The 19,552-nt window shown below is 33.6% G+C and overlaps 1 protein-coding gene across 3 annotated transcripts in view; it reads left to right on the forward strand.

Moving 5' to 3' along the window:
- Window positions 1-5,061: 5,061 nt before the first annotated feature.
- Window positions 5,062-19,552, forward strand: part of LOC133203939 (SH3 and multiple ankyrin repeat domains protein 2-like) — a 46,711-nt gene continuing 32,220 nt past the window's right edge. For 2 of the 3 annotated variants that reach the window (XM_061339734.1, XM_061339735.1), the window contains exons 1-10: window positions 5,062-5,140; window positions 12,818-13,111; window positions 13,300-13,371; window positions 13,628-13,753; window positions 14,542-14,613; window positions 15,677-15,785; window positions 16,320-16,477; window positions 17,679-17,846; window positions 18,246-18,362; window positions 18,936-19,080. In XM_061339734.1, coding sequence (XP_061195718.1) covers window positions 12,908-13,111; window positions 13,300-13,371; window positions 13,628-13,753; window positions 14,542-14,613; window positions 15,677-15,785; window positions 16,320-16,477; window positions 17,679-17,846; window positions 18,246-18,362; window positions 18,936-19,080 — 1,171 coding nt within the window. In that variant the 5' untranslated portion in view covers window positions 5,062-5,140; window positions 12,818-12,907. The remainder of the gene's footprint in view (window positions 5,141-12,817; window positions 13,112-13,299; window positions 13,372-13,627; window positions 13,754-14,541; window positions 14,614-15,676; window positions 15,786-16,319; window positions 16,478-17,678; window positions 17,847-18,245; window positions 18,363-18,935; window positions 19,081-19,552) is intronic. The other variant, XM_061339737.1, reaches the window with a different exon arrangement.

A 19,552-nucleotide genomic window follows, 5' to 3' on the forward strand; every position in this document is an offset into this window, starting at 1 on the left:
AGACACTGAAGATAACATTGCATTGTCTCCAAGACATCTGTAGACTTGGAGGCAATGTGCTAACCCCCAGGTAATGTGGCTGAAGTCGGAGGCAAGCTGAGGGAGATCATTTTATAAGAGGAAGTTGATATAATTTAAGGAGATGTTGTAAGTATAAATATTGATAGTATTGCATGTTATGAAAAATTAGAAATCCAGTTTTGTATAGATTTGTTGGTTGACCTTGGATTTTAAAAAGTGAATTATGATTGCTGGAGCCTAAAGGGATCCTGATCATGTTGAATTCTATGATCTCTCTTTCTCTGAATCTCTCATCTGAGTTTTTATAGCTCACAAAGTTATCCAAAATATTTGAGAAAAAAAAATAATGAGTCTGTGGGAAATAAGATGATACCAGTGAGGAGGGTATAATGTAAAATTTTCTTTTTTAAAATTATTGTATATATAGTCATTTAAGCTTTTCTGATGACATGAAAGACTCCTGCAGGTTTCTCATCAAACATTACAACACAAGAGGAAGCTTTCACTTTTGAGACCCATGTATGATTCAGTCATTATGAAATTTGTTAGTGAGCAGCATTCACATAATTTCACTACAGGATAAAAGACTAAATTAAGACATTTACAAAATGTAAAATCAGGACAAATTTTTCACATACAACTATAATGATAAGATTCATAGACAACTATGATAAGATTCATAGTTTTATCTAATTTGTCAAAACCAGAGGATTTTAGCACCTTTTGAACTGTTGAAGGCAGAGAATACATTAACCATAAAATCTTGGAGGATGGTCATTTACACTACACTTGAATCACCCAGTATTTCACTTATCTCCCTCCGACTGATTTGTCTCAAAGGAGAGACTGTGGACTTTTTGTTCTGCCTAACTACAATGGCTGAAGAAATGAGCACTCTGTTGCTAGGAGTCCCAGTGTTTCTCTGTTGACCTCCATCTCTTTATCTTCTGATGGCATGGATTTTGGGGAACAACACCTGATGATGATGTTGTTTTTTTTTTCTGTGACACTGGGATTTACTAACACTGTGTTGTAATCAGAGTGGAATGTTGTGTGAGGGTGTTCTTCTTTGTGGCCTAGTTGAACTTGCTTAGTAAGTATTGGATGAGGAAGTGTGTGTATTGTTCACCTAGAAAGGTTATAGAAACTAGAAAAAGAGTGGTGAGGATGTAAAAATTTAAACCAAACACTTTTAATTTTTACTGACTTGTTAACCATTCCTTTTATTGCATGGTATTTACCTGATGATGAGAAATGCCATATGTTAACCGGAAGGGTGGAATTGTTAACTTTTATTTAATAATTAAAAATGTATAGCCTCTTGAACAAACCTTATCTGAATCACTTGTTGCTTGAACACCAAAGTCAGAGGGAAAAATGAGATGTTTATGAGTAAATGAAATCATCACTTAATTATTAGACTAAGTTATTTCATGGTTATACTGGTCAAATACACCCCTTAAGTCTGTCTTTGAGTGATTGATTGTAATGTAATATATGTAGCAATCTGGATCCTGTTGTCTCTCACAGCTTTTGACATTTCTGTATATTGGCACAGTATCATCCAATACCATCAGACTATACAGTAAACAGCCTTGATTCTCTTTGATATTTCGGGAAATAGATTTTCATGTCATGCCAAGTCAAACTTGCTAACTAATGACCAAGACTTACATTATATCAGGCTGTGTCAGCCAACATGGAATATTTTCACACAACTATTATATTTATATTTGGAAGATCTGATTGCTAATATTAGCACAGGTTTGACCTTTCTAATAAAAAGACCTTAATAATAACCATATATATTGTAGAAAATGGTAATACATTGTACAGCAGGTACTTGCGGATATTAATAATTTTTGTTTTGAACTCTGTCATATCTTTTATGATTGCTAGCCTCTGTGATAGTGATGGAGCCTGGAATAGAATAATTAAGTGTTGATTTACGGGCCTGTCAGTCATTCCAATATCATGACCATGTTAAATTCACGGAATGCATGTCAAATTGAAAAACTGGAAAAATTTTAACAAGTGTGACTCAGCCCCTAGCTAGTTATAGACAGGAACTGATTGCATAGGTAGTGTAACAGCTACGACACTGACCCTGCTAAAAGTCACTGAAGGTAAGAGTTTGATCTCTAGAAATTTCCTTTTTTTCAAACATTAAGTCTGTTTTTCTTCATTGTGATACATTGACAAATTGGTCTCTGAAGTCCACATGAATTCTATCAGAATTAGGCCACTTATTGGTCACTTGACAGCATTAATGTCTAGATAAAAATTAGCTGATAATAAAAACTTTTCAATATGGCCCTAGGTCAGGAGTATTGCAGTGGTGGCCTCAAGGCTTGATTTATGAGCTGGAATAGTTGTGCTATGATAATATTTTTTTTGTATTTTATGGATGATGTTTTCAATGGAGCCTCATAGCCAGGGGACACTATTGATACAGAACTGGATTTTTGACAGAAAGTTGTAGTTTTCTGAAGCCAGAGGAACTGTTTGTACCAGGGAACAAGAGTTTTACAGAGTTACTACAAAGAACAGAATTTTATGACCTGAGAAGGAATAACTAAGCTGTGTTGTATTTTTTTTTTTATCTTGGTATATTTGGATTTTAGCATTAATTATCCTAGAAGTGAGAAAAAAAGGTATTTATATCTTCACATTTTAATTTCACATTAAGCAGTGTACATACTGACATTTACTTGAAAATGCATTTTCTGCAGTCTCTTACATACTCATGCAAACCAGACAGAATAAATACTTGTCTCAGGTCAAGGAATTGTGTGAAACACAGAAAAGAGATATGGATTTGAATTTCACCTGTGCATTCGTTATCTGCACCACATACATAATTTCCTTACAGAAAGTTTTGTTCCGTGTGTACTGACTTTTACCTCAGGTTGACATTAAAGACAGACATTTATATGTGCTTGTAATTGAGGAGAAATTGTTTAACTGTGTCTTGTTTTACAAATGACATTCCTAGTTTCAGGTCAGAAATCAGAGGTTTTGGTTTTGTCTAATTTACTTATCCGTCAACTTGCCTGCACCATCTCATGAAGTCTTTAGAATGACTCAGGTTTCTATTTGTGAGACGATCTGTTATATAATCTTAAAAGCTGTTATTGGAGAAATGCTTGACTTGGGACATTTATACAGTGTACTCAGGATATGTAAGAAATTTATAGTCTTCCATGGATCAATTTTCTCATTGAAAAGGTCTCCTGTGGGAAAAAAAAAGAGGAATAAAGGAAAAACCCTTTTAAATTCGACTTGATTTAGTAATAATTACTTCATTGATTAGGGAAGATCTGCAGTTTATGATCCCATATTTCCCAATTAACATGTGTTTATTGGTGAAAATATACCTGTGGAGATTTTCATCATCAAACTTGTTTATGAAGATTATTAGCAAAGAAAGCTGCTATTTCTTCCTCTATAGATCAATACCAAACCCAGACTAAATCAGCTGTTTCTAACGGATATTGAAACATCACCAGATGTACCAGATTGTCAAAGTCACACTCCTTCACCCAAGTTTTTATGACTGTCATTTAGAGTTAGTCATTTCGCCTAAAGATTGTTAAAATCCTTTTGTTTTTGACTTGCTAGCTTGGTTGGAAAAATTATCTTTTAATGTTAAGTGTTGCATCAAAGGTTATGAGATAATAATTTTAAAAACTTTTTTTTTCAGTGTTGGTAGATCCTGAATCTGTTCTTTTAATTACTGTTTGCGAGATAAACAGGGAGGTTCCCTGGCTTATCTTATATTTGACATCACCATTCCTTAAAAGTTAAATGGTTTTTGCATACCAAATTTGATCCAGGGTTTCTGGGTATGGAAAGTTTCAGACTGTTTAAATTAAATGACATTGTTTTATGTTAATGTTTCTTGTCTGATATGCGCATGAGGAGTGCACACTGACTTTGGGGGGAAAAAACGTGTATACATGCGTACCTTTTGTGAATTGTTTTCTCAGAAAAATCATTAGAACATAAGTTCTTTTTTTAATTTCTTACCATAATAACCACCATGGATTCTACAAGGTGAGATTGTGAAATTTTACAAATGTTTTACATTATTTCTGTTTTGTGTACTTGGTAGCATTTCTTACTGCTTGTTTGATGTGAAAATGAAGCTGGCTTTCATCTGTTTGTTAGACATCTCGACAAAAAAAGAACCTGCATCTGTTGAACTTGTATCATCTTCATCTTGTACAAATATCACTTAAAAGAAATGGATAGGATTGAAGATGAGGGGTATTGATCTGCATCATTTGATATCATTAAGCCAGCAGAAAATTAGAGGTCTTCATTTCTTAGCTACATTAGATTCAGTCATATACTTTGTCAGATTTGATCAATGTAAAGACCACCCTTAACAGACTTCACACTAAAATCTCTTTGGGAGGTGAAGTGATATGCATACACCCCCTCCCCAATCCCCCAAGTTATTTCTTCTAGAGAATGGACTATTACACAAACATAAAGAACTCAAGAAAATTATGCAATTACTGTAGTCAGCAAAATGTTATATAAATAGTGCATACATTGGAATCCAGACTTGCTGTTGATAAGGAGTTCTGACTTACATTTCCATTAGTACTTAGTACACTGTAATGTCACAAGGGATTCTTCATCTCTCTGGGTTTATTTTGATAATAAAAACACTACCATGGAGTATTTTAATTATAAGGGTTTGTTGACATGCCTATATAATAGTTTGACTATATGTTTATTACTATCGTTATAATATCATGTTAATTTTGTCTGTATCACAGTTGATCTTTATCACAGCATTGCCTGAGTTGCACTAATATTCAGTCATTGTTTGTCTGTGTGACTGCTGGTTGTTATGATAACACATTTGGCACCCATCTCCCACACACTCTGTATCCCCCTTCACATCTTCCCAAGTAATCCATAATTAATGACAAAAACACAGCTCATCAAGCCTTTCTTATTATCTCATGCCTTCTTCACTGTCTGCGTTGACCTCCGCTCATCAGAGATTTTTGTTGGAGGAGGAACAATTATTATTTTTTCTTCCCTTTGGCTTTTCAGGATGTAATTGTTTTTTGGAGGTTGGAGATACATGATGGCTTTGAAGGTAAATGAGGTGTGATGTTGTGTTTTTTTTTTTTGGAATTTTGTTACCAAGACATTAGCCCCCCTCTTAAAATTGATATTCATGGTCAATTGTTACCAGGAATTAATCCCCCCATCTCTTCTTCTCCGGCAATGTTTTTAGGTTCAAGGCTATTTGATTGATTGGTTTGTGATGTGAAAGAGATTGTATTCTCCCATGTCTACTAATTAGTTGATGAATTTGGAGGAAATATGTTGTCTGTACATTTTATCTGTTATAATATATAACTATTAACTGGAATTTCTTTTGATCTTGCATTGTACCAGCCAATATAATGATCGACAATGTCATATGAAATTCTTAGGATATCACTTCATGTATATGCACTTTGAAACAGGTGAACATTGATCAATGGGTGCACAGCAATCTAAAGATTTATAATTAATAATTTGATGCTCGTGTAATTAAGATTAATCATATTTGATCACTTTAACTGCTAGATTTTTTTTTCATTTTATCAGATTTATAGTTCTCACAGGAGAGGCACTTTATGACTTGATTGCTTCTGAAGAAGAAAATTCAGGGATATTATTAGAACAGAAATGTTAAATGAATTCATAATATTTGATTAATCAGTTTGATTTATAGAAAGAAATGAAATCTCTTCATTCTAGTCAGATAAATACTACATCTTACCCTTTGAATACCAAACTTGAGATTTCGGACTTGAAAGGTGATAGTTTGGTTCATTTTCCTGAGGAAAATTTTATCAGTAAGCCATAGCTGATATACATTGTTTCTTCTGGCTATTAGGAGCTGGAAACAACTTGCCCAAACACCCAAATATTTTAAACCTTATCTTGTTTGTAAATGGATCAAATTATTTTACTAACTATGAAAAAGTAATTACTGATGATTGTGAGGAGGGGGTCAGGGGGGTGAATGTTTCTGACTTCAAGAATTTTCTCTGGATGCAGGCACTGTAGTGAAAGGAATATTTTTTCATTAATAAGATTTTTATATATCTATAAGCATGCAATTAAAATATTCATTGACAACAGGAAATGTTGCCTTTGTCATAATTGTGTCATCTATAAATAATTGATTATGTGGACTTTTTTGCAATTTTGTATAATTTGTAATTGAGGCAGTTGAGAATTTTATATCTGATTTATGTAGATCGAGTTTTGAATTTTTGCAAATTATTTCTGGTTTTATCACTAGATTGTTGTGATTAAGAAAGCAGTTTTTAGAAAATGTGATGTGACATTGATGATAATGTTACTTTCAACGTCAGTTTCCTATGTATGTTTTGGATCAAGCTCTATACTCATTTCTTTGGTCACCTCCGGCATTTTGTGGGTTAGTGATCCTGTCTGTTTCTAAGTAATTAGTGATTTTATCTAATTAGAACATAATGCATCCTGGAAAAGTGCTGCCAAGAATAACGTTTCATTCAGGTCTCCTGGTTAATTTCTGTCAATCTTATCTGGTGGATTGTGAATGTGACACAGGCTTAGTTGGGTAACAGCTATAGGCCATCACTGTTCAATTTACTGCATGTTTGTATACATGTATTTTATGCTTAATTATCAATGATAAACATTGTTTTAAATTGAATTGATAAATTCCTTCTCATCAGCTTCATGGCAATCTGTTGACATTACAATTTATACTTTCACTGTTATTTTGGTGAAAGAAGAAATTAATTACAATGTATTGCATAAATTATTCATACCAACTGATTAAAAGGTCCTTGTCGTTTGCAGTGAATTAATGAGCAACTTTTTAATCTGATTGCAAGGATCTTTTCTATTGAGCTGCCTTTGAGAGTGGAAGATATTTTTTTTTTCCTGCAGTGAATAGCTTGTGAAGGATTTTGCACTTGTAAGAATTGTTAAGAATTCATTTGATAGACACATAGATGCTAGCTTCTTAAGCCTTTCGGAATATTGCTCAGGTAAATCTATTATTGATGGCTCGATAGTTTGACGGACTCTTCTTGGCTGCTTTATTTTTTTTTTTCCTGTTGTGAGCTGCACGTCTAATGAAGTTGTCTAGGAGAATATTGATATAAGTATGTGATTGCTGGAGAGTGTATATTGGATATTAGCAATATAGGTTTGTCCATATACATAAGAGATACATATTTCACTGGTATGTAAATAGCAAGGTATGTGTATTACGTAAGAAACTTGGCCAGTGGGGGACAGTTAGGCGATATATTTTTTGATTTAATTAAAAGAAATTCTCATAAAACAAACACTTCCGTGGATTTATCATACTGCGTTTTAATTAATAACTGTCAACACCTGAAATATTCTAACCAGCATGTGTAAGATTGGTGTGCATGCATGAAGTTCTACTTTTTCTCATTGATATGTCAATGAAGGTCATTATTTTATGATCGTGTAGTGGTTCAGAATTTACATGGAAAACATGGGCTTGTCTCAAAAAATTCTGTCACATGATAAAATATATTGATGTTAATTTCTCCTTACCGTCAGACATTATATATGTACGACTTTATTTTCACAGCCTCGACAAGGTCTGTGCTGAAATCATGCATTTGACAGGCCATTAAAATGTGACTGGAAACCTATTGGTGTTTGCTTATACTAGCTATAGAGCAGTGCATGATGATATGCAGAGAGTTTCGCCACTAATTAGTTACAAATGTTTGTGATGTACTGATGCAGGTTAAATGAGGGGAAGAAATTCTGGTACCTTTCAGCTTTTGATGTATTGCAGGAGCGAATGTCATGTTCGTGTATTTCTTTGCTGGGATATGGAGGGGAAAAGTATTGTTTTGATTTCTTTTTTACCTGTAAGTTTTTCAAGGATCTTTATTATGTCTAGATATCATAAAAATGTTAATTATGCCAGTTATGGAATATATGCAATAACATATGATTATAACTAAAAGGATATTTTAAATGCTCCGTGATTAGTATGTATTCAATAGTATTAAGTAATTGCAGCTTGATAAAATTGCATTTCAAATTTATTCCCCTCTGCTATATACACATTGAATTTAAAAGTTTTATTGCTGACTGCAATTACATGAAATGTGTCTGGGAATACCATGAATACAACGTGCTTATATTGAAACTTTTTAATGATATATAGGGCTCTAGTGCAAGAATATTATCACATTGACATATATATACTAGATCTTTTATTCGATTTACCTTTCTGAGCTAGGCGACATATTAGAATTGCGTTTCTAACATAGTATTACCTGAAGTTATCAAATCTAACTGTAAAATAAGAATCAAAAGTCAATAAATTCACAACTTGTCACATCTAATGGTGTCTTTATGACATTTAGTTACAGTTTTATTTTCTACCTTCCGTTGGTTTAGGGTTATTAATCAGGATTAATTAATTAAGAAGGGAGTGTTTTGATTGGAATGACTTCCTTGTCGGATCTTTATGACCAGTGCTGGTATTAGATGTTTAATTATGCTTTAGTAAATGAGAATGTGGAGAATTGCTGCTACAACGAGAGTGTGACTTTCTAAGGGATATAATTGAAGACTTTGGAAAATTAATTTCTACTTGTTTCAGGTTAGGAACACCAGCAGTTGGTTTATGACCTATGGTGATTTTAAAGGTGAAGATTAGTTAACAATTTTAAGCTGTTTTGTGCATACTATGACAAAAAAAAATCATACAGTCATCCTTAAACTGTGTAGTTAAACTTCATTATCTTGAACACTAATTTGTTGAATGCCATTGATTAGAAATTGTGGACTGAGAATTGGACTACATATCAAGAATACCTGGAGACTTCGCTCGTAATCGTCGACGTCACCCTTCAGATATTTTTTTCTCCTCAACAGTTTGGGTTTATATAAGACTTATTTTACACTGTGTATAATTTTGTACATTTTTAGTCTTTTGAAAAAATAAACATTGATTTGGCCATATTATATTGGATGTAGTGTGCTGAAAATAATATAAACAATCTTTATTTGCTTACGAGGGGCATTTCAAAAGTTCTGGCAACTGTTGTGTGGTAAATTAATGAGTGTCATTATCATAAATTAAATTATATCAATCCCTCAAAATAGTCTCCGTTGACCTGGACACACATTTCCAGTCTTGAAATCCACGTGGAAAATGCTGCCCTATAGTCCTCTTTCGGTATATGCTTCATACACTGGAATACGGCACTTCCGACTGCATGACAACTTTCAAATCACCGTCCTCGAAGGGCTTCTTTGATAACGGCATTCAACCAAAAATCGCATGGAGCTAGGTCAGGACTGTAGGGTGGATGTGGTAAAACGGCAATACCATTTTCCTTTAAATATTTGGTTACTACCTCTGATCTATGGGCAGGTGCATTGTCATGGAGGAGCTTTATTCCTCTAGTTCTGGTTGTTGGTTGGGTCGTTTTATAGTGCTCTACAACCTGAGACATTAGACATTCTCTGCATAAAATTGACCAGTAACACTGCTGTGTTCTGGAACCGGAACTTGAGCAACAGGGCCTTTAGAATAAAAAAATAAGGCGTACATTACTCTCCGGACAGACCGGTTTCTGCGTGCAATTTGAAGCCTTGTATCATTTTCACCGATCCAAACTTTATTATTGAGCTTAGTTTCCGGTTCAAAAAAATATATCCATGTTTCATCACCAGTTACAATCTCATTTAATCGCCTTTGGTCACAATCTTCATAAATTGTTAGTAACTGTGAAGCCATTTCTACCCGGATGCGCTTTTGCTCTTCCGATAGAAGATGCGGCACCCATCTAGCACAGACTTTCCTAAGCTTTAAGTTTTCCTTTAAAATACGAAAAACTGCTGACGAATTAATATTAGTTAAGTCTGCTATTTCCTCTACTGTATATCTAGCATCATCAGCTATCGTATTTTGAACAGCGACGATTTCTTTTTCGCCATATGCACAAACTGGACACCCTGAACGGGGGTCATCTTCAATTGATTTGCTACCCTCTTTAAATGGAACTACCCATCTTGCTATTGCTCGATATGAAAGAGCATGCTCTCTATATACTACATCTAAGTCGGCTTTTATTTCTGTTGCCGTAAAGCCAAGCAATGAGCGAATTTTGCAATACACTCTTTGCTCAACAAAAAAATTGTTCTCCTTAGGCCACATAAATTTAAAATTTAGATTCTCATCCTAATTTGCTAAAAAATTGGGGCGGGTGGGCGGATTTTATTTTTTATTTTTTATAATTGAAAGTATCAATAAAACATTCGTACACGTAATTTTTACATTATGTTAATGTCAATATGAATAGATTTTATTGTTTTCATATTCTTTTAAATATCTACAGAAGATTCCAGCTGTTACAGACATTAAAATATTTATAGTTTTATTAACAAATTATCAAGTACACAGATACGGCACACGCCAAACAAAATGAGGTGCTGATCCTAATAAATTGCATAATGATATGCATGTTTTCTCATCGTCCTTTCCCCAAATACCTTATAGTTTTACCAACAACTCCTTCTGTTCTGTGTGATATATCACAGATTTCCACTGTCCTCATACATTCAATCGTTCTAGAGACTTGACATGTTCGACATTAAAATATATCATATTTGCAAAACAGGATTGTGTTAATCTGTAAAATATTCTACTGAAAAGCATAGGCCTGAACATTTTTAAGATTTAACATTTCCTTAGCACTATTATTCTCTAAAGTCTTTTGACGATGTTTTAATTTTTTTAATGCAAAATCACATACAAGTGGAGATCGTTATTTAAACCTCAACCATGTGTATTTTCTTCGTCTGTTTTTACTTGGTTCAAGTCTCTTTAAAAAACTTGCTCATGCCAGTGATGGTATCTAGATGTGTTTATGTTATTTTTGCTTTTCTGCCTTCTCTATACTGACAAATTATCTTTTCCTTACATATTTAAACTGCTTCTATTGCCAATTTTTCTCTAATCTTCACATAGTTTTTTTGCTATAAATGGCGCCACGTGACTTTTAATACAGACGGGAGATAACTCTTAAATTTTGACCCAGATTCTTGCTGAATAAAAATACATGAAAATAATATGTTTGGCATCCAAAAAGCAAACTAAAAAACAACGGGGCGGGGCACTTTGAGGGGGGCGGGCGGGGATGAGAATCTAAAGATTAATTTTACCTGGCCTTAATTATCAGTCATTTTTACGCCCAGTATACAGAGTATACCTAATTATGACATCATTTTAGCAGACCTATACGTCATTTTGAATGTAAAATGATGTCACTACAAATGCATATTTGCCTAAGCTTTACAGTGGTATCAGAGTCATTTTAATCCATAACGTAGTAAAATTTTATATACCAGTAAGTTGCCAGAACTTTTGAAATGCCCCTCGTACAAAGAATCATTTTGGGAAAACAGAGAGAAAATATTGAATATGTAGATTTAGTGATTCAGTCCCCTTAATACTTTGAAGTGATAAACAGAAATATTGCTGAGCAATATATAAGTACATTTAGATAAATATCAAGTAGAGAAGTGAATATGACTGGGAGAAATTTAGGATCATCTCCATCCCTAGTATAGGGTTTAGTGTGTTGGAAGTGTTGATACCTATCTATGGGTATATATTAATTCACTTGATTTCCCTTAACACATCGAAGCATCCCGAACTATCGGTCAACAATCTCACAAATAGCCACAGGACATGCAAAATGAAGAGAAAAAGGCTTAAAATATATTGTAACACATTGAAATTTTAAACTTTTTTTCATTTTTAAAATGCAGTTTGTGATGTAAACCTTGAGGGTAACTGCACCGTAGTACATGGCCCTTTCTAATAGCTATTGATGTGTGTGTTGGTATGCAGTGTTTTTCCTACCTTTTTCTCTCTGATGGTTATTTATAGGAATTGAACTCCCAACATGTGCCTACGATACAATCAATCAACAAACTGGCCATGGATCAAAGGCTCTACTGAATTGTATGTCAATCTGTCCTGAAAAACTTTCTAATCAAGTAGTTTTTACAGGGAGACAGATAGAGTAGGTTGGGTAAGTTTTAGAAGTACTGTTGGAAATTTGAAAAGATTAGTAAGGGTTGGAGATATTGAGGTGAACTTTTGGTTTCTTGATCCAATGATGTGAGTTCGATATGTGAAGTTTATAAGTTTGGCTTAAAATTAAGTTTTGGAACATTGGACCAGTGGTTATAAATGTATATGTGTAGTTAAGAGTTTGGTGTTAAGTTTCAGTATGTTTTTATTTTGATGGGTAGTTATTCAATGTAATGTGTTGTGTTTACAGGTAATTTACAACATATATCTTATTTCAATAAATCTTACATTGGCTCAATTTTCATCATCTTCATTCAAAGACCCCATTTGTTCTCAGAAATGTATAAAAGTTAGACATCAGTGACAAAATATCAAATGTTTATAAATATCTTTTATATGCATTTAGTGTAAATTAGAAAGTTATATGAGCAGAATTAAATTTGGTCATAGCTATATTAGTCGTAAGTCACAATATTTTGTAAAACAGGCCCCTGGGAGATAGGTAGACAGAACTTCAGTCATCATTGCAGCCCATATGAAACATTTGTTCAATACATCCTTGTGACTTGCTAGATATTGCACCACCTGTTTTTAATCAAGTTAGCTAATTTAATATGGTCACGGGAATAAGCCCACAAACAGAATGTGAACACAGATCCATTTTTATTTTGCCTTTTCTAGGTCTCCTCATTAGGAATTGACAGGGATTGATTGATTCAGGGGAGTTTTGTGCTGAGTCGAGAAATAAGATACCTTTTTACCGGGAATGGGATGGTTTTCGAAATGAGCATCCAGGATTTTGATGATCGGACACATGATCACATGTACCCCCACCAGAATGGGGGAGTGGACTACAGAGAAGGCTCGTTCATTTCCGATGAGGTGAAGGGTTACCAGGAATCTGGAGTATATCACTCAGACAGCCAAGTGGGGACCGTCTTCATCCGGATTTCTGTCCCAGAGCTCAAACTTCAGGTATGGACTTTTTTTAAGGGTATTTCTTTTTCAATAATCTCTAGAAATGGATATTTTTTGTATGTGTCTTTGATGCAGACCTTTGTAATTCTTTTGTTTATCATTTTCTGCTCCTTTTTGTGCATCTTGCATAATTGAAATCTGAGTCACATTACAGATTTGTAATGAATTTCATGGCTTTATTTCAGAAATGTCTACAGTTTGAGTTGGATGAAACAGTATGGCAAGCCAAACAAAGAATCCTGGGGTCATTCGCAAAGGTACAAAAGAAAAAAAAATGTCTTTCTTATGAAATTATCAGATATCCAATCAAGCAAAATGTAGAAAAATATTTTCTGAATGAGCATGAAAAGATGACTGGAAGGAATTTTTTAAGCAAATTAGAGAAAGGTCTGTTTACAGTATAATCAATAACACATATCTCTGAAATAATATTTGCTTTGGATTTTTATTCAGCATCCGCTGGTTATTAGATCAAAATAAAAAAAAAAAATTCAAATGAATTTCATTTTTTAGGACTTGAAGGACTCCATCAACTATGGCCTCTACTGTCCACCCATGAATGGGAGAGCGGGGAAATTTCTGGATGAGGAACGTCTACTAAGGGAGTACCCTCTACAAGGACCAATAGGATTTCTGGAGGTAATGATGTCTTCATCAATTGTTTAAGATTATAGTTTCATGTTTTGTTAACAGCCTGGATGGGGGAAACAATTGAGCTGATTAATGGTAAGGCTAATTGAAGTCCCCTGAAATAGTACATCAAGGGTGTTTTAAAAATGGATAAGTGTTACCGATAAAAAAAATTTTAAGGTTCACATTTAAAGATTTTTTTTGACAGGGAATTATAGATATTTCCTTGAAGAAGTGATTTTTTTACTTTATGCTATTTTACTTGTTATAAATTTTTCCTTCGGAAAAGACCGTACGTGTTGTGCATTTTGACACAAGAAAGACAGTCGAACACTTGTGGTGCCAAATTTGAAAGTTTATATTCTCAAAGAAACCACAAAAATTTTCTGTTTGGAGTTCTTTAAGAACCAAGCATGTCATAAAATAGAATATTAAAGTTCCATTATTACAGTAGTAATTTCTACATTCCTAAACAAATCTTAGCTTATGAAATTTTTTTATTGAATTTAACAAGAGTCATTTCAAATCTTGAAATTAATATTGCTTCAGGGATTTGACTGTAATTTTCTTTGTAAATTCAGATAATGACTCCATTTTATGAGCTTTAAAAGCAAATAATATCCTGTTCTCATGGTAACTGGGAGCAATTTTGCAGAATCAAGAATCTTAATTATCTATAAATTTTACATGTTTTGGACAGTTGTCTCATTTTGTGTCCAGATATTACATTGATATCTTGGAAGATTTATTTTCATGCTACAAGTCATATATTATGTTGGAGTGTTGAATTCTTTCAGTTTAAATATAAGAAGAGAGTATACAAGATGATGCACGTGAATGTCAGGAAGCTAAAACAGCTCCATGTAAAGGTGGGTACAAAAAATACCTTATAAAAGTGGGTCAGTGTCAATGACCTTTTCATGTATTAATTTGCTAGTAAATAACATGACAATTAAATTTGGCAACAGCTGTACTTAGCTGGGGAAAAAAATCAGAAATTTACAAGATTGAGGTCTATCTTTGAATCATGGAGAAGAAAATTTAATGATCTCCAAATATATGATATGTAGAAAAATAGCAAATTGGGAATATTCATTGCATACTTTACTCAAAATCAATGCTAGATATCTAAATTGTGATCAGAAAGGAAATCAAGGAGTGCAAAGCATTTTTTAAGACTTGTATGTATCCTGGAATTATTTATGTAACAGTGAATGCTTTCTTCATGTAACATTATCATTGAAGTTCATTAAAAGAAGTTTCTGAAGAAAGTGTACAACCCCCTTTTCTTGATGTTTTCTTAGATGTAAAACGATCAAATCTCTATTGTCCATTTCAGAATAAAAAAAGATTGACTTTAACCTCGGAAAAAAAGTTCATATTTTTAAAAAGAATAATCATGAGAAATCAGGCATCCTGCAAATGCTGTATTTTTCTCTTCATACACATGTATGTTTGTATCTGTTAGCTTAAAATAATAAAGATAAATTAGCTAGGCCATCTTTTAAAAAAAAAAAAGAAGTTTCCTTGTCCACTCCCGACTCAAGATAAAAAAAAATATGGGTAGGTGGGGGGGATTTTTTTTTTTAAATTCAAAACCACTTGCAAAAATGATGTTAAGATAGTTATTAATGGAATGAGAAGACTTTGGAATTAAAAAATAATAATTGTTTCCTGGAGGTCAAAAAAAGTTTCGAGTCTGGCTGTTTTTTTGTCAGTCGGTCGGGAGAGGGCAAACAAACATTTTTTAAAGATGGCCTTATGTGACATACTTCTACAATAAAGCATGCTTGTTCATTAGGACAATTTAATTGAATGATAATGGTGACATGTCACCACTTTATGGGAGAAATATGAGCAGAGGCTTGGCATTCTGCAGACAAATGTGTACTGACTAGGTGTCACAAACTGTCTATTTTCTCTGTATTGTAGAGTAACCTGAGACATTTTATTGACTATGTCAGGACCTGCAATATTGAGAAACTCAACAAAATATCTAATAAAGGACTGGACCCCAACTTCCACGATTCAAGTACAGGAGGTATGGAATAAATATCGGCATTAGTTGTTTGCACCGTACACATGCAATGACACCATGCATGCACGTCATAGACTTTGTACAACCTTTGCAGTCTCATTCTCAAAGATTTGACTCCTGCAGTCTCTTATTTATGCAAAATTATATCTGCCATTCAGTTGTAAGATATATGTAAAAATTTGAACTGCTTGCTTGTCACCATGGAGAAAAACATTTTCATTGATATTTTTAAAGTGACCAAGGTGTTAATGAATTTATCTGGAACATAAAAGAAAATCTCTGTGTTTCATCAAAGTCTTATTTTCAATTTGAGTCTGCATGTTGATGTTCAATAATGATGAATAAAATTTATTGTATGGCTTGTAAAAATGATCTATAAAAATCATGATATGTAAATTCAAACTTCTGGAATGAATGGCAAAATATAAAGGACACTATTAATATATATAATTGTTTTTCATTTCTTTTCTAATTAATTCAAAAACCATACTTTTCATATTAGAGTAAACCTTTTTCAAGATGAAATTTTGTTTGCAGAGACCCCTTTGTGTTTGGCTGCCTCCATGAATAAGCCCAAGTGTCGAGAGCTGATCATCTGTTTAGCAGGTGGGGGAGCCCACTTAGACTTCAGGAACAAGAAAGGAATGACAGCCCTTCATGTTGCTGTTATAGCGGGCAACACAGAAGCCATCAAGGTGGGCACATGGGCAAAGTGGGCACTTCCATATGGGGAGATAGATGTAGCAATAGAGTGGAGAGCACCATGATCTTAGAACCCAAAATATTTAATTTGTGAATTGAATTGTGCTGGGCATAGAGTTTAATTATTTTTGTCACTGGCTAAAGGAAGATGTGAAATACTTGTAGATTTTTACACATTTATCTTCCTTCACAAGTTGTCAACTTGATGATGTTCATTTTAGCCAACACACTGTATTCTGTCACCTACTGCGACCTAGCTTGTTTTACCAACTGTATGGTGTTATTTTTTTCCCCTGCTGACGTCTATTTGATACATCTTTATGTCACTCTGGGTAATCTTTTGAACAATTCCAACACCAGCATTAAAAAAATTTATCAGTTGTGTATTTCTTTCCTGTTTCCACAAAAATGGTGACTTAATATGTAATTTTTTCCTTTTTTTACCTCTGTAAATCTTCTGAAGATAGACTCCTGTTTTGGTCTCTTCTGTAAAATAGAAATTTGCATGTTAACACTACTAGAAAGTGAATGCTAACAAGGGACGGTGTTGTTAAGGCCAATGTGTCTGTAGTAGAAACAGAGTTGTCAGCAGTATTTATTTCCTGGGTCCCTAGTTCAATGTTTTCTATGTGCACCAAAGGATGAGACAGGGCTATTAATCAAGAGGCTTTACTTCAATGAATTCTGTTGTCTGTATATCTAAATTGACTATTTGTGAACCTGGTATCGTTACATGTATTTAATACATTTATAGACTCGATGAACAAAACATAGGCATATTTCATCATTATTTTGGTTTTAAGGATACATTAAATCATCCTTCATTACAAATTAATAGACGGAGTGAAGGAAAGGTGAATGAAAAATAATTAATTTATAGTTGGCCAAGAGTTCTTAGAAAACTTTATTTATATTAGTGTATTATTTGCCAGAATGAAAGAAATCAGCTAAAGAAATGTTGCTTACAGTTCTTATGTATTTGTTGTATAGGATGTTAGTAATCAAAAGGTAGATTTTAGGTAGTAAGAATTTTATTGGGAGTTCGTTTTTTTTTTTTAACCAGTTATATTTTCTTGGCAGGTAAGAAATGAAAATATGCAGTATTCTGCCATCTTAACTTTAAATTTTAAGCAACAATCATTTATTTACAGTATGCAAATCTTATTGCAGTTTATTTTCCTCGTCCTTTTTCAGACCTTGTTGGATTTGGGTGTGTCCCCTAACATCAAGGACAGTCGATCTCTGACCCCCCTCTACTATACAGTCTGTCACTGCTCGAGCCCCGGCTGTATGGAAATGCTATTACAGGAGAGAGCCTTTATAGGGTCACAAGATGAACAAGGGTGGTTTGAAATTCATCATGTAAGGGAAATTTTATCAAGTATATTGAGGATTAGATATAAGATAATCTTTCAATAAAACAGTAAAAGCAAAAAAAAAAAAAAAAAAAAAAAATGATGGGAGAGACTTTATTGATGAAGAAATATTAAAAGACATCTTCAAGTAAACAAAACATTTCCAAGACAGTGGTAAAAAGAAAATTAAATACCTCTTTAAGAGGATAAGAAAAGATGACAATTTTTTTGAAGTTGACAAAAGATGAACCTGTACATGTATGTCAATATATAGATAGAAAATAAGCTGATTGTGAACATGAGAGTGTCAAGACTTAGGTCACCTCTTGATTTAAGGATGGGTTTTAGTTTGTATGGATGTACCTGTATTTGTTTTAAGTGATAACTGAATTATTCTCTGATGCAGGCTTGCAGGCAAGGTTTAGTGCAGCATTTGGAACACCTCTTGTTTTATGGAGCTGACATGGACGTTCAGAATGCCAGTGGAAATACAGCCCTGCATGTTTGTGCATTACATAACCGAGTAAGCTTGTATTTTGTTTTCACCATTCTTATTGCCATATCAACTGGAGAGGAAAAAGATACACATTTTAAATTTCCTGTTGCTTTATTGTTTGAAATAAAAAAAATTTTATTTGTATGTGTGGAAGGGGGGTGGGGGATGCAGTACAAGTTTGTTAAACTGTTGTATTTTGAGATAAATTATTGCTACACTGATAACTTGTTATGAAGGATGGTGTGGGGAGGAGCAACTGTTCCTTGTGCCTGTGATGTAACAAATTGCATTAAACCTGAAATTGACAATGTCAATTACACTTGGAGCACGTACTTTAACAGATCAATTATGCTTGAGTCATGATAACCAGGGGCAATAACTATGTATATTCATCTTATAGAAATTTTGGCAAAGACTCTGCTTGCACTGAACAAAAATTTCTTTGTACATATTTTCATTTAAATGTTACCAGTGTGAACAACCTTTTGGTCATTTCTAAGAAAAAGTGTATTAAAAAAATCATTTAAAAGATTTTTGAGCTGATTTTGAATATTTTGAAAAATGGAATTTAGTTCACTGGAATATGTTTCTATTACTCAGGAGTCTTGTTTACGAGTTTTACTGTTCAGAGGAGCCAGTAAGGAAATACTTAATTACAGTAACCAATCACCCTATGAATCTGCCATCTTGGCTGGAAATGATGCCCTCGCAGAAATCATCGAGGGGCATAAAAATGAGGATGTTGGTAAGATATAGAAATTGTTGATCAGAATAATTTTTTTTTTTTTTTGGAAAATTTTGTCAATAACAAATAAACTTTTAAAAGTAATTCAAGGTTATTGTATTTTACAAGCAAACTCTTGTGAATGAGATTTTTAAAGTAAGGAAAATATAGAGTGAAAACATAGTTCATTATTTAGAGAAAATTTAATTTCAACTGGCTGCATTATGGTAGAGCCTCTGGAACTAATGACCAATTTCTAAAGGTGTCAGTGATGAAAGTATGTGTGCCAATAAATTTAGGGGTTATAACTGAGGATATCATACCTGTCAGTGTAAGATTCCCTGACTTTGGGGGTTAATGGTCAAACAATGAATCTGTCAGGGTCACAAAAAGAAGCAGGTTTATGATGATTAATGTCTGTTCTCTTGTCAGAGAGGTCAGGTGTTTTGTCAGGTGCAGACAAATTAGGCCATCTCAGGCCATCTTTCGCTGA

Source organism: Saccostrea echinata, unplaced genomic scaffold (assembly GCF_033153115.1).
Source record: "Saccostrea echinata isolate AGI-Se365-2 ecotype Australia unplaced genomic scaffold, CSIRO_AGI_Sech_v1 ptg000052l, whole genome shotgun sequence".
Taxonomy (NCBI): Eukaryota; Metazoa; Mollusca; class Bivalvia; order Ostreida; family Ostreidae; genus Saccostrea; species Saccostrea echinata.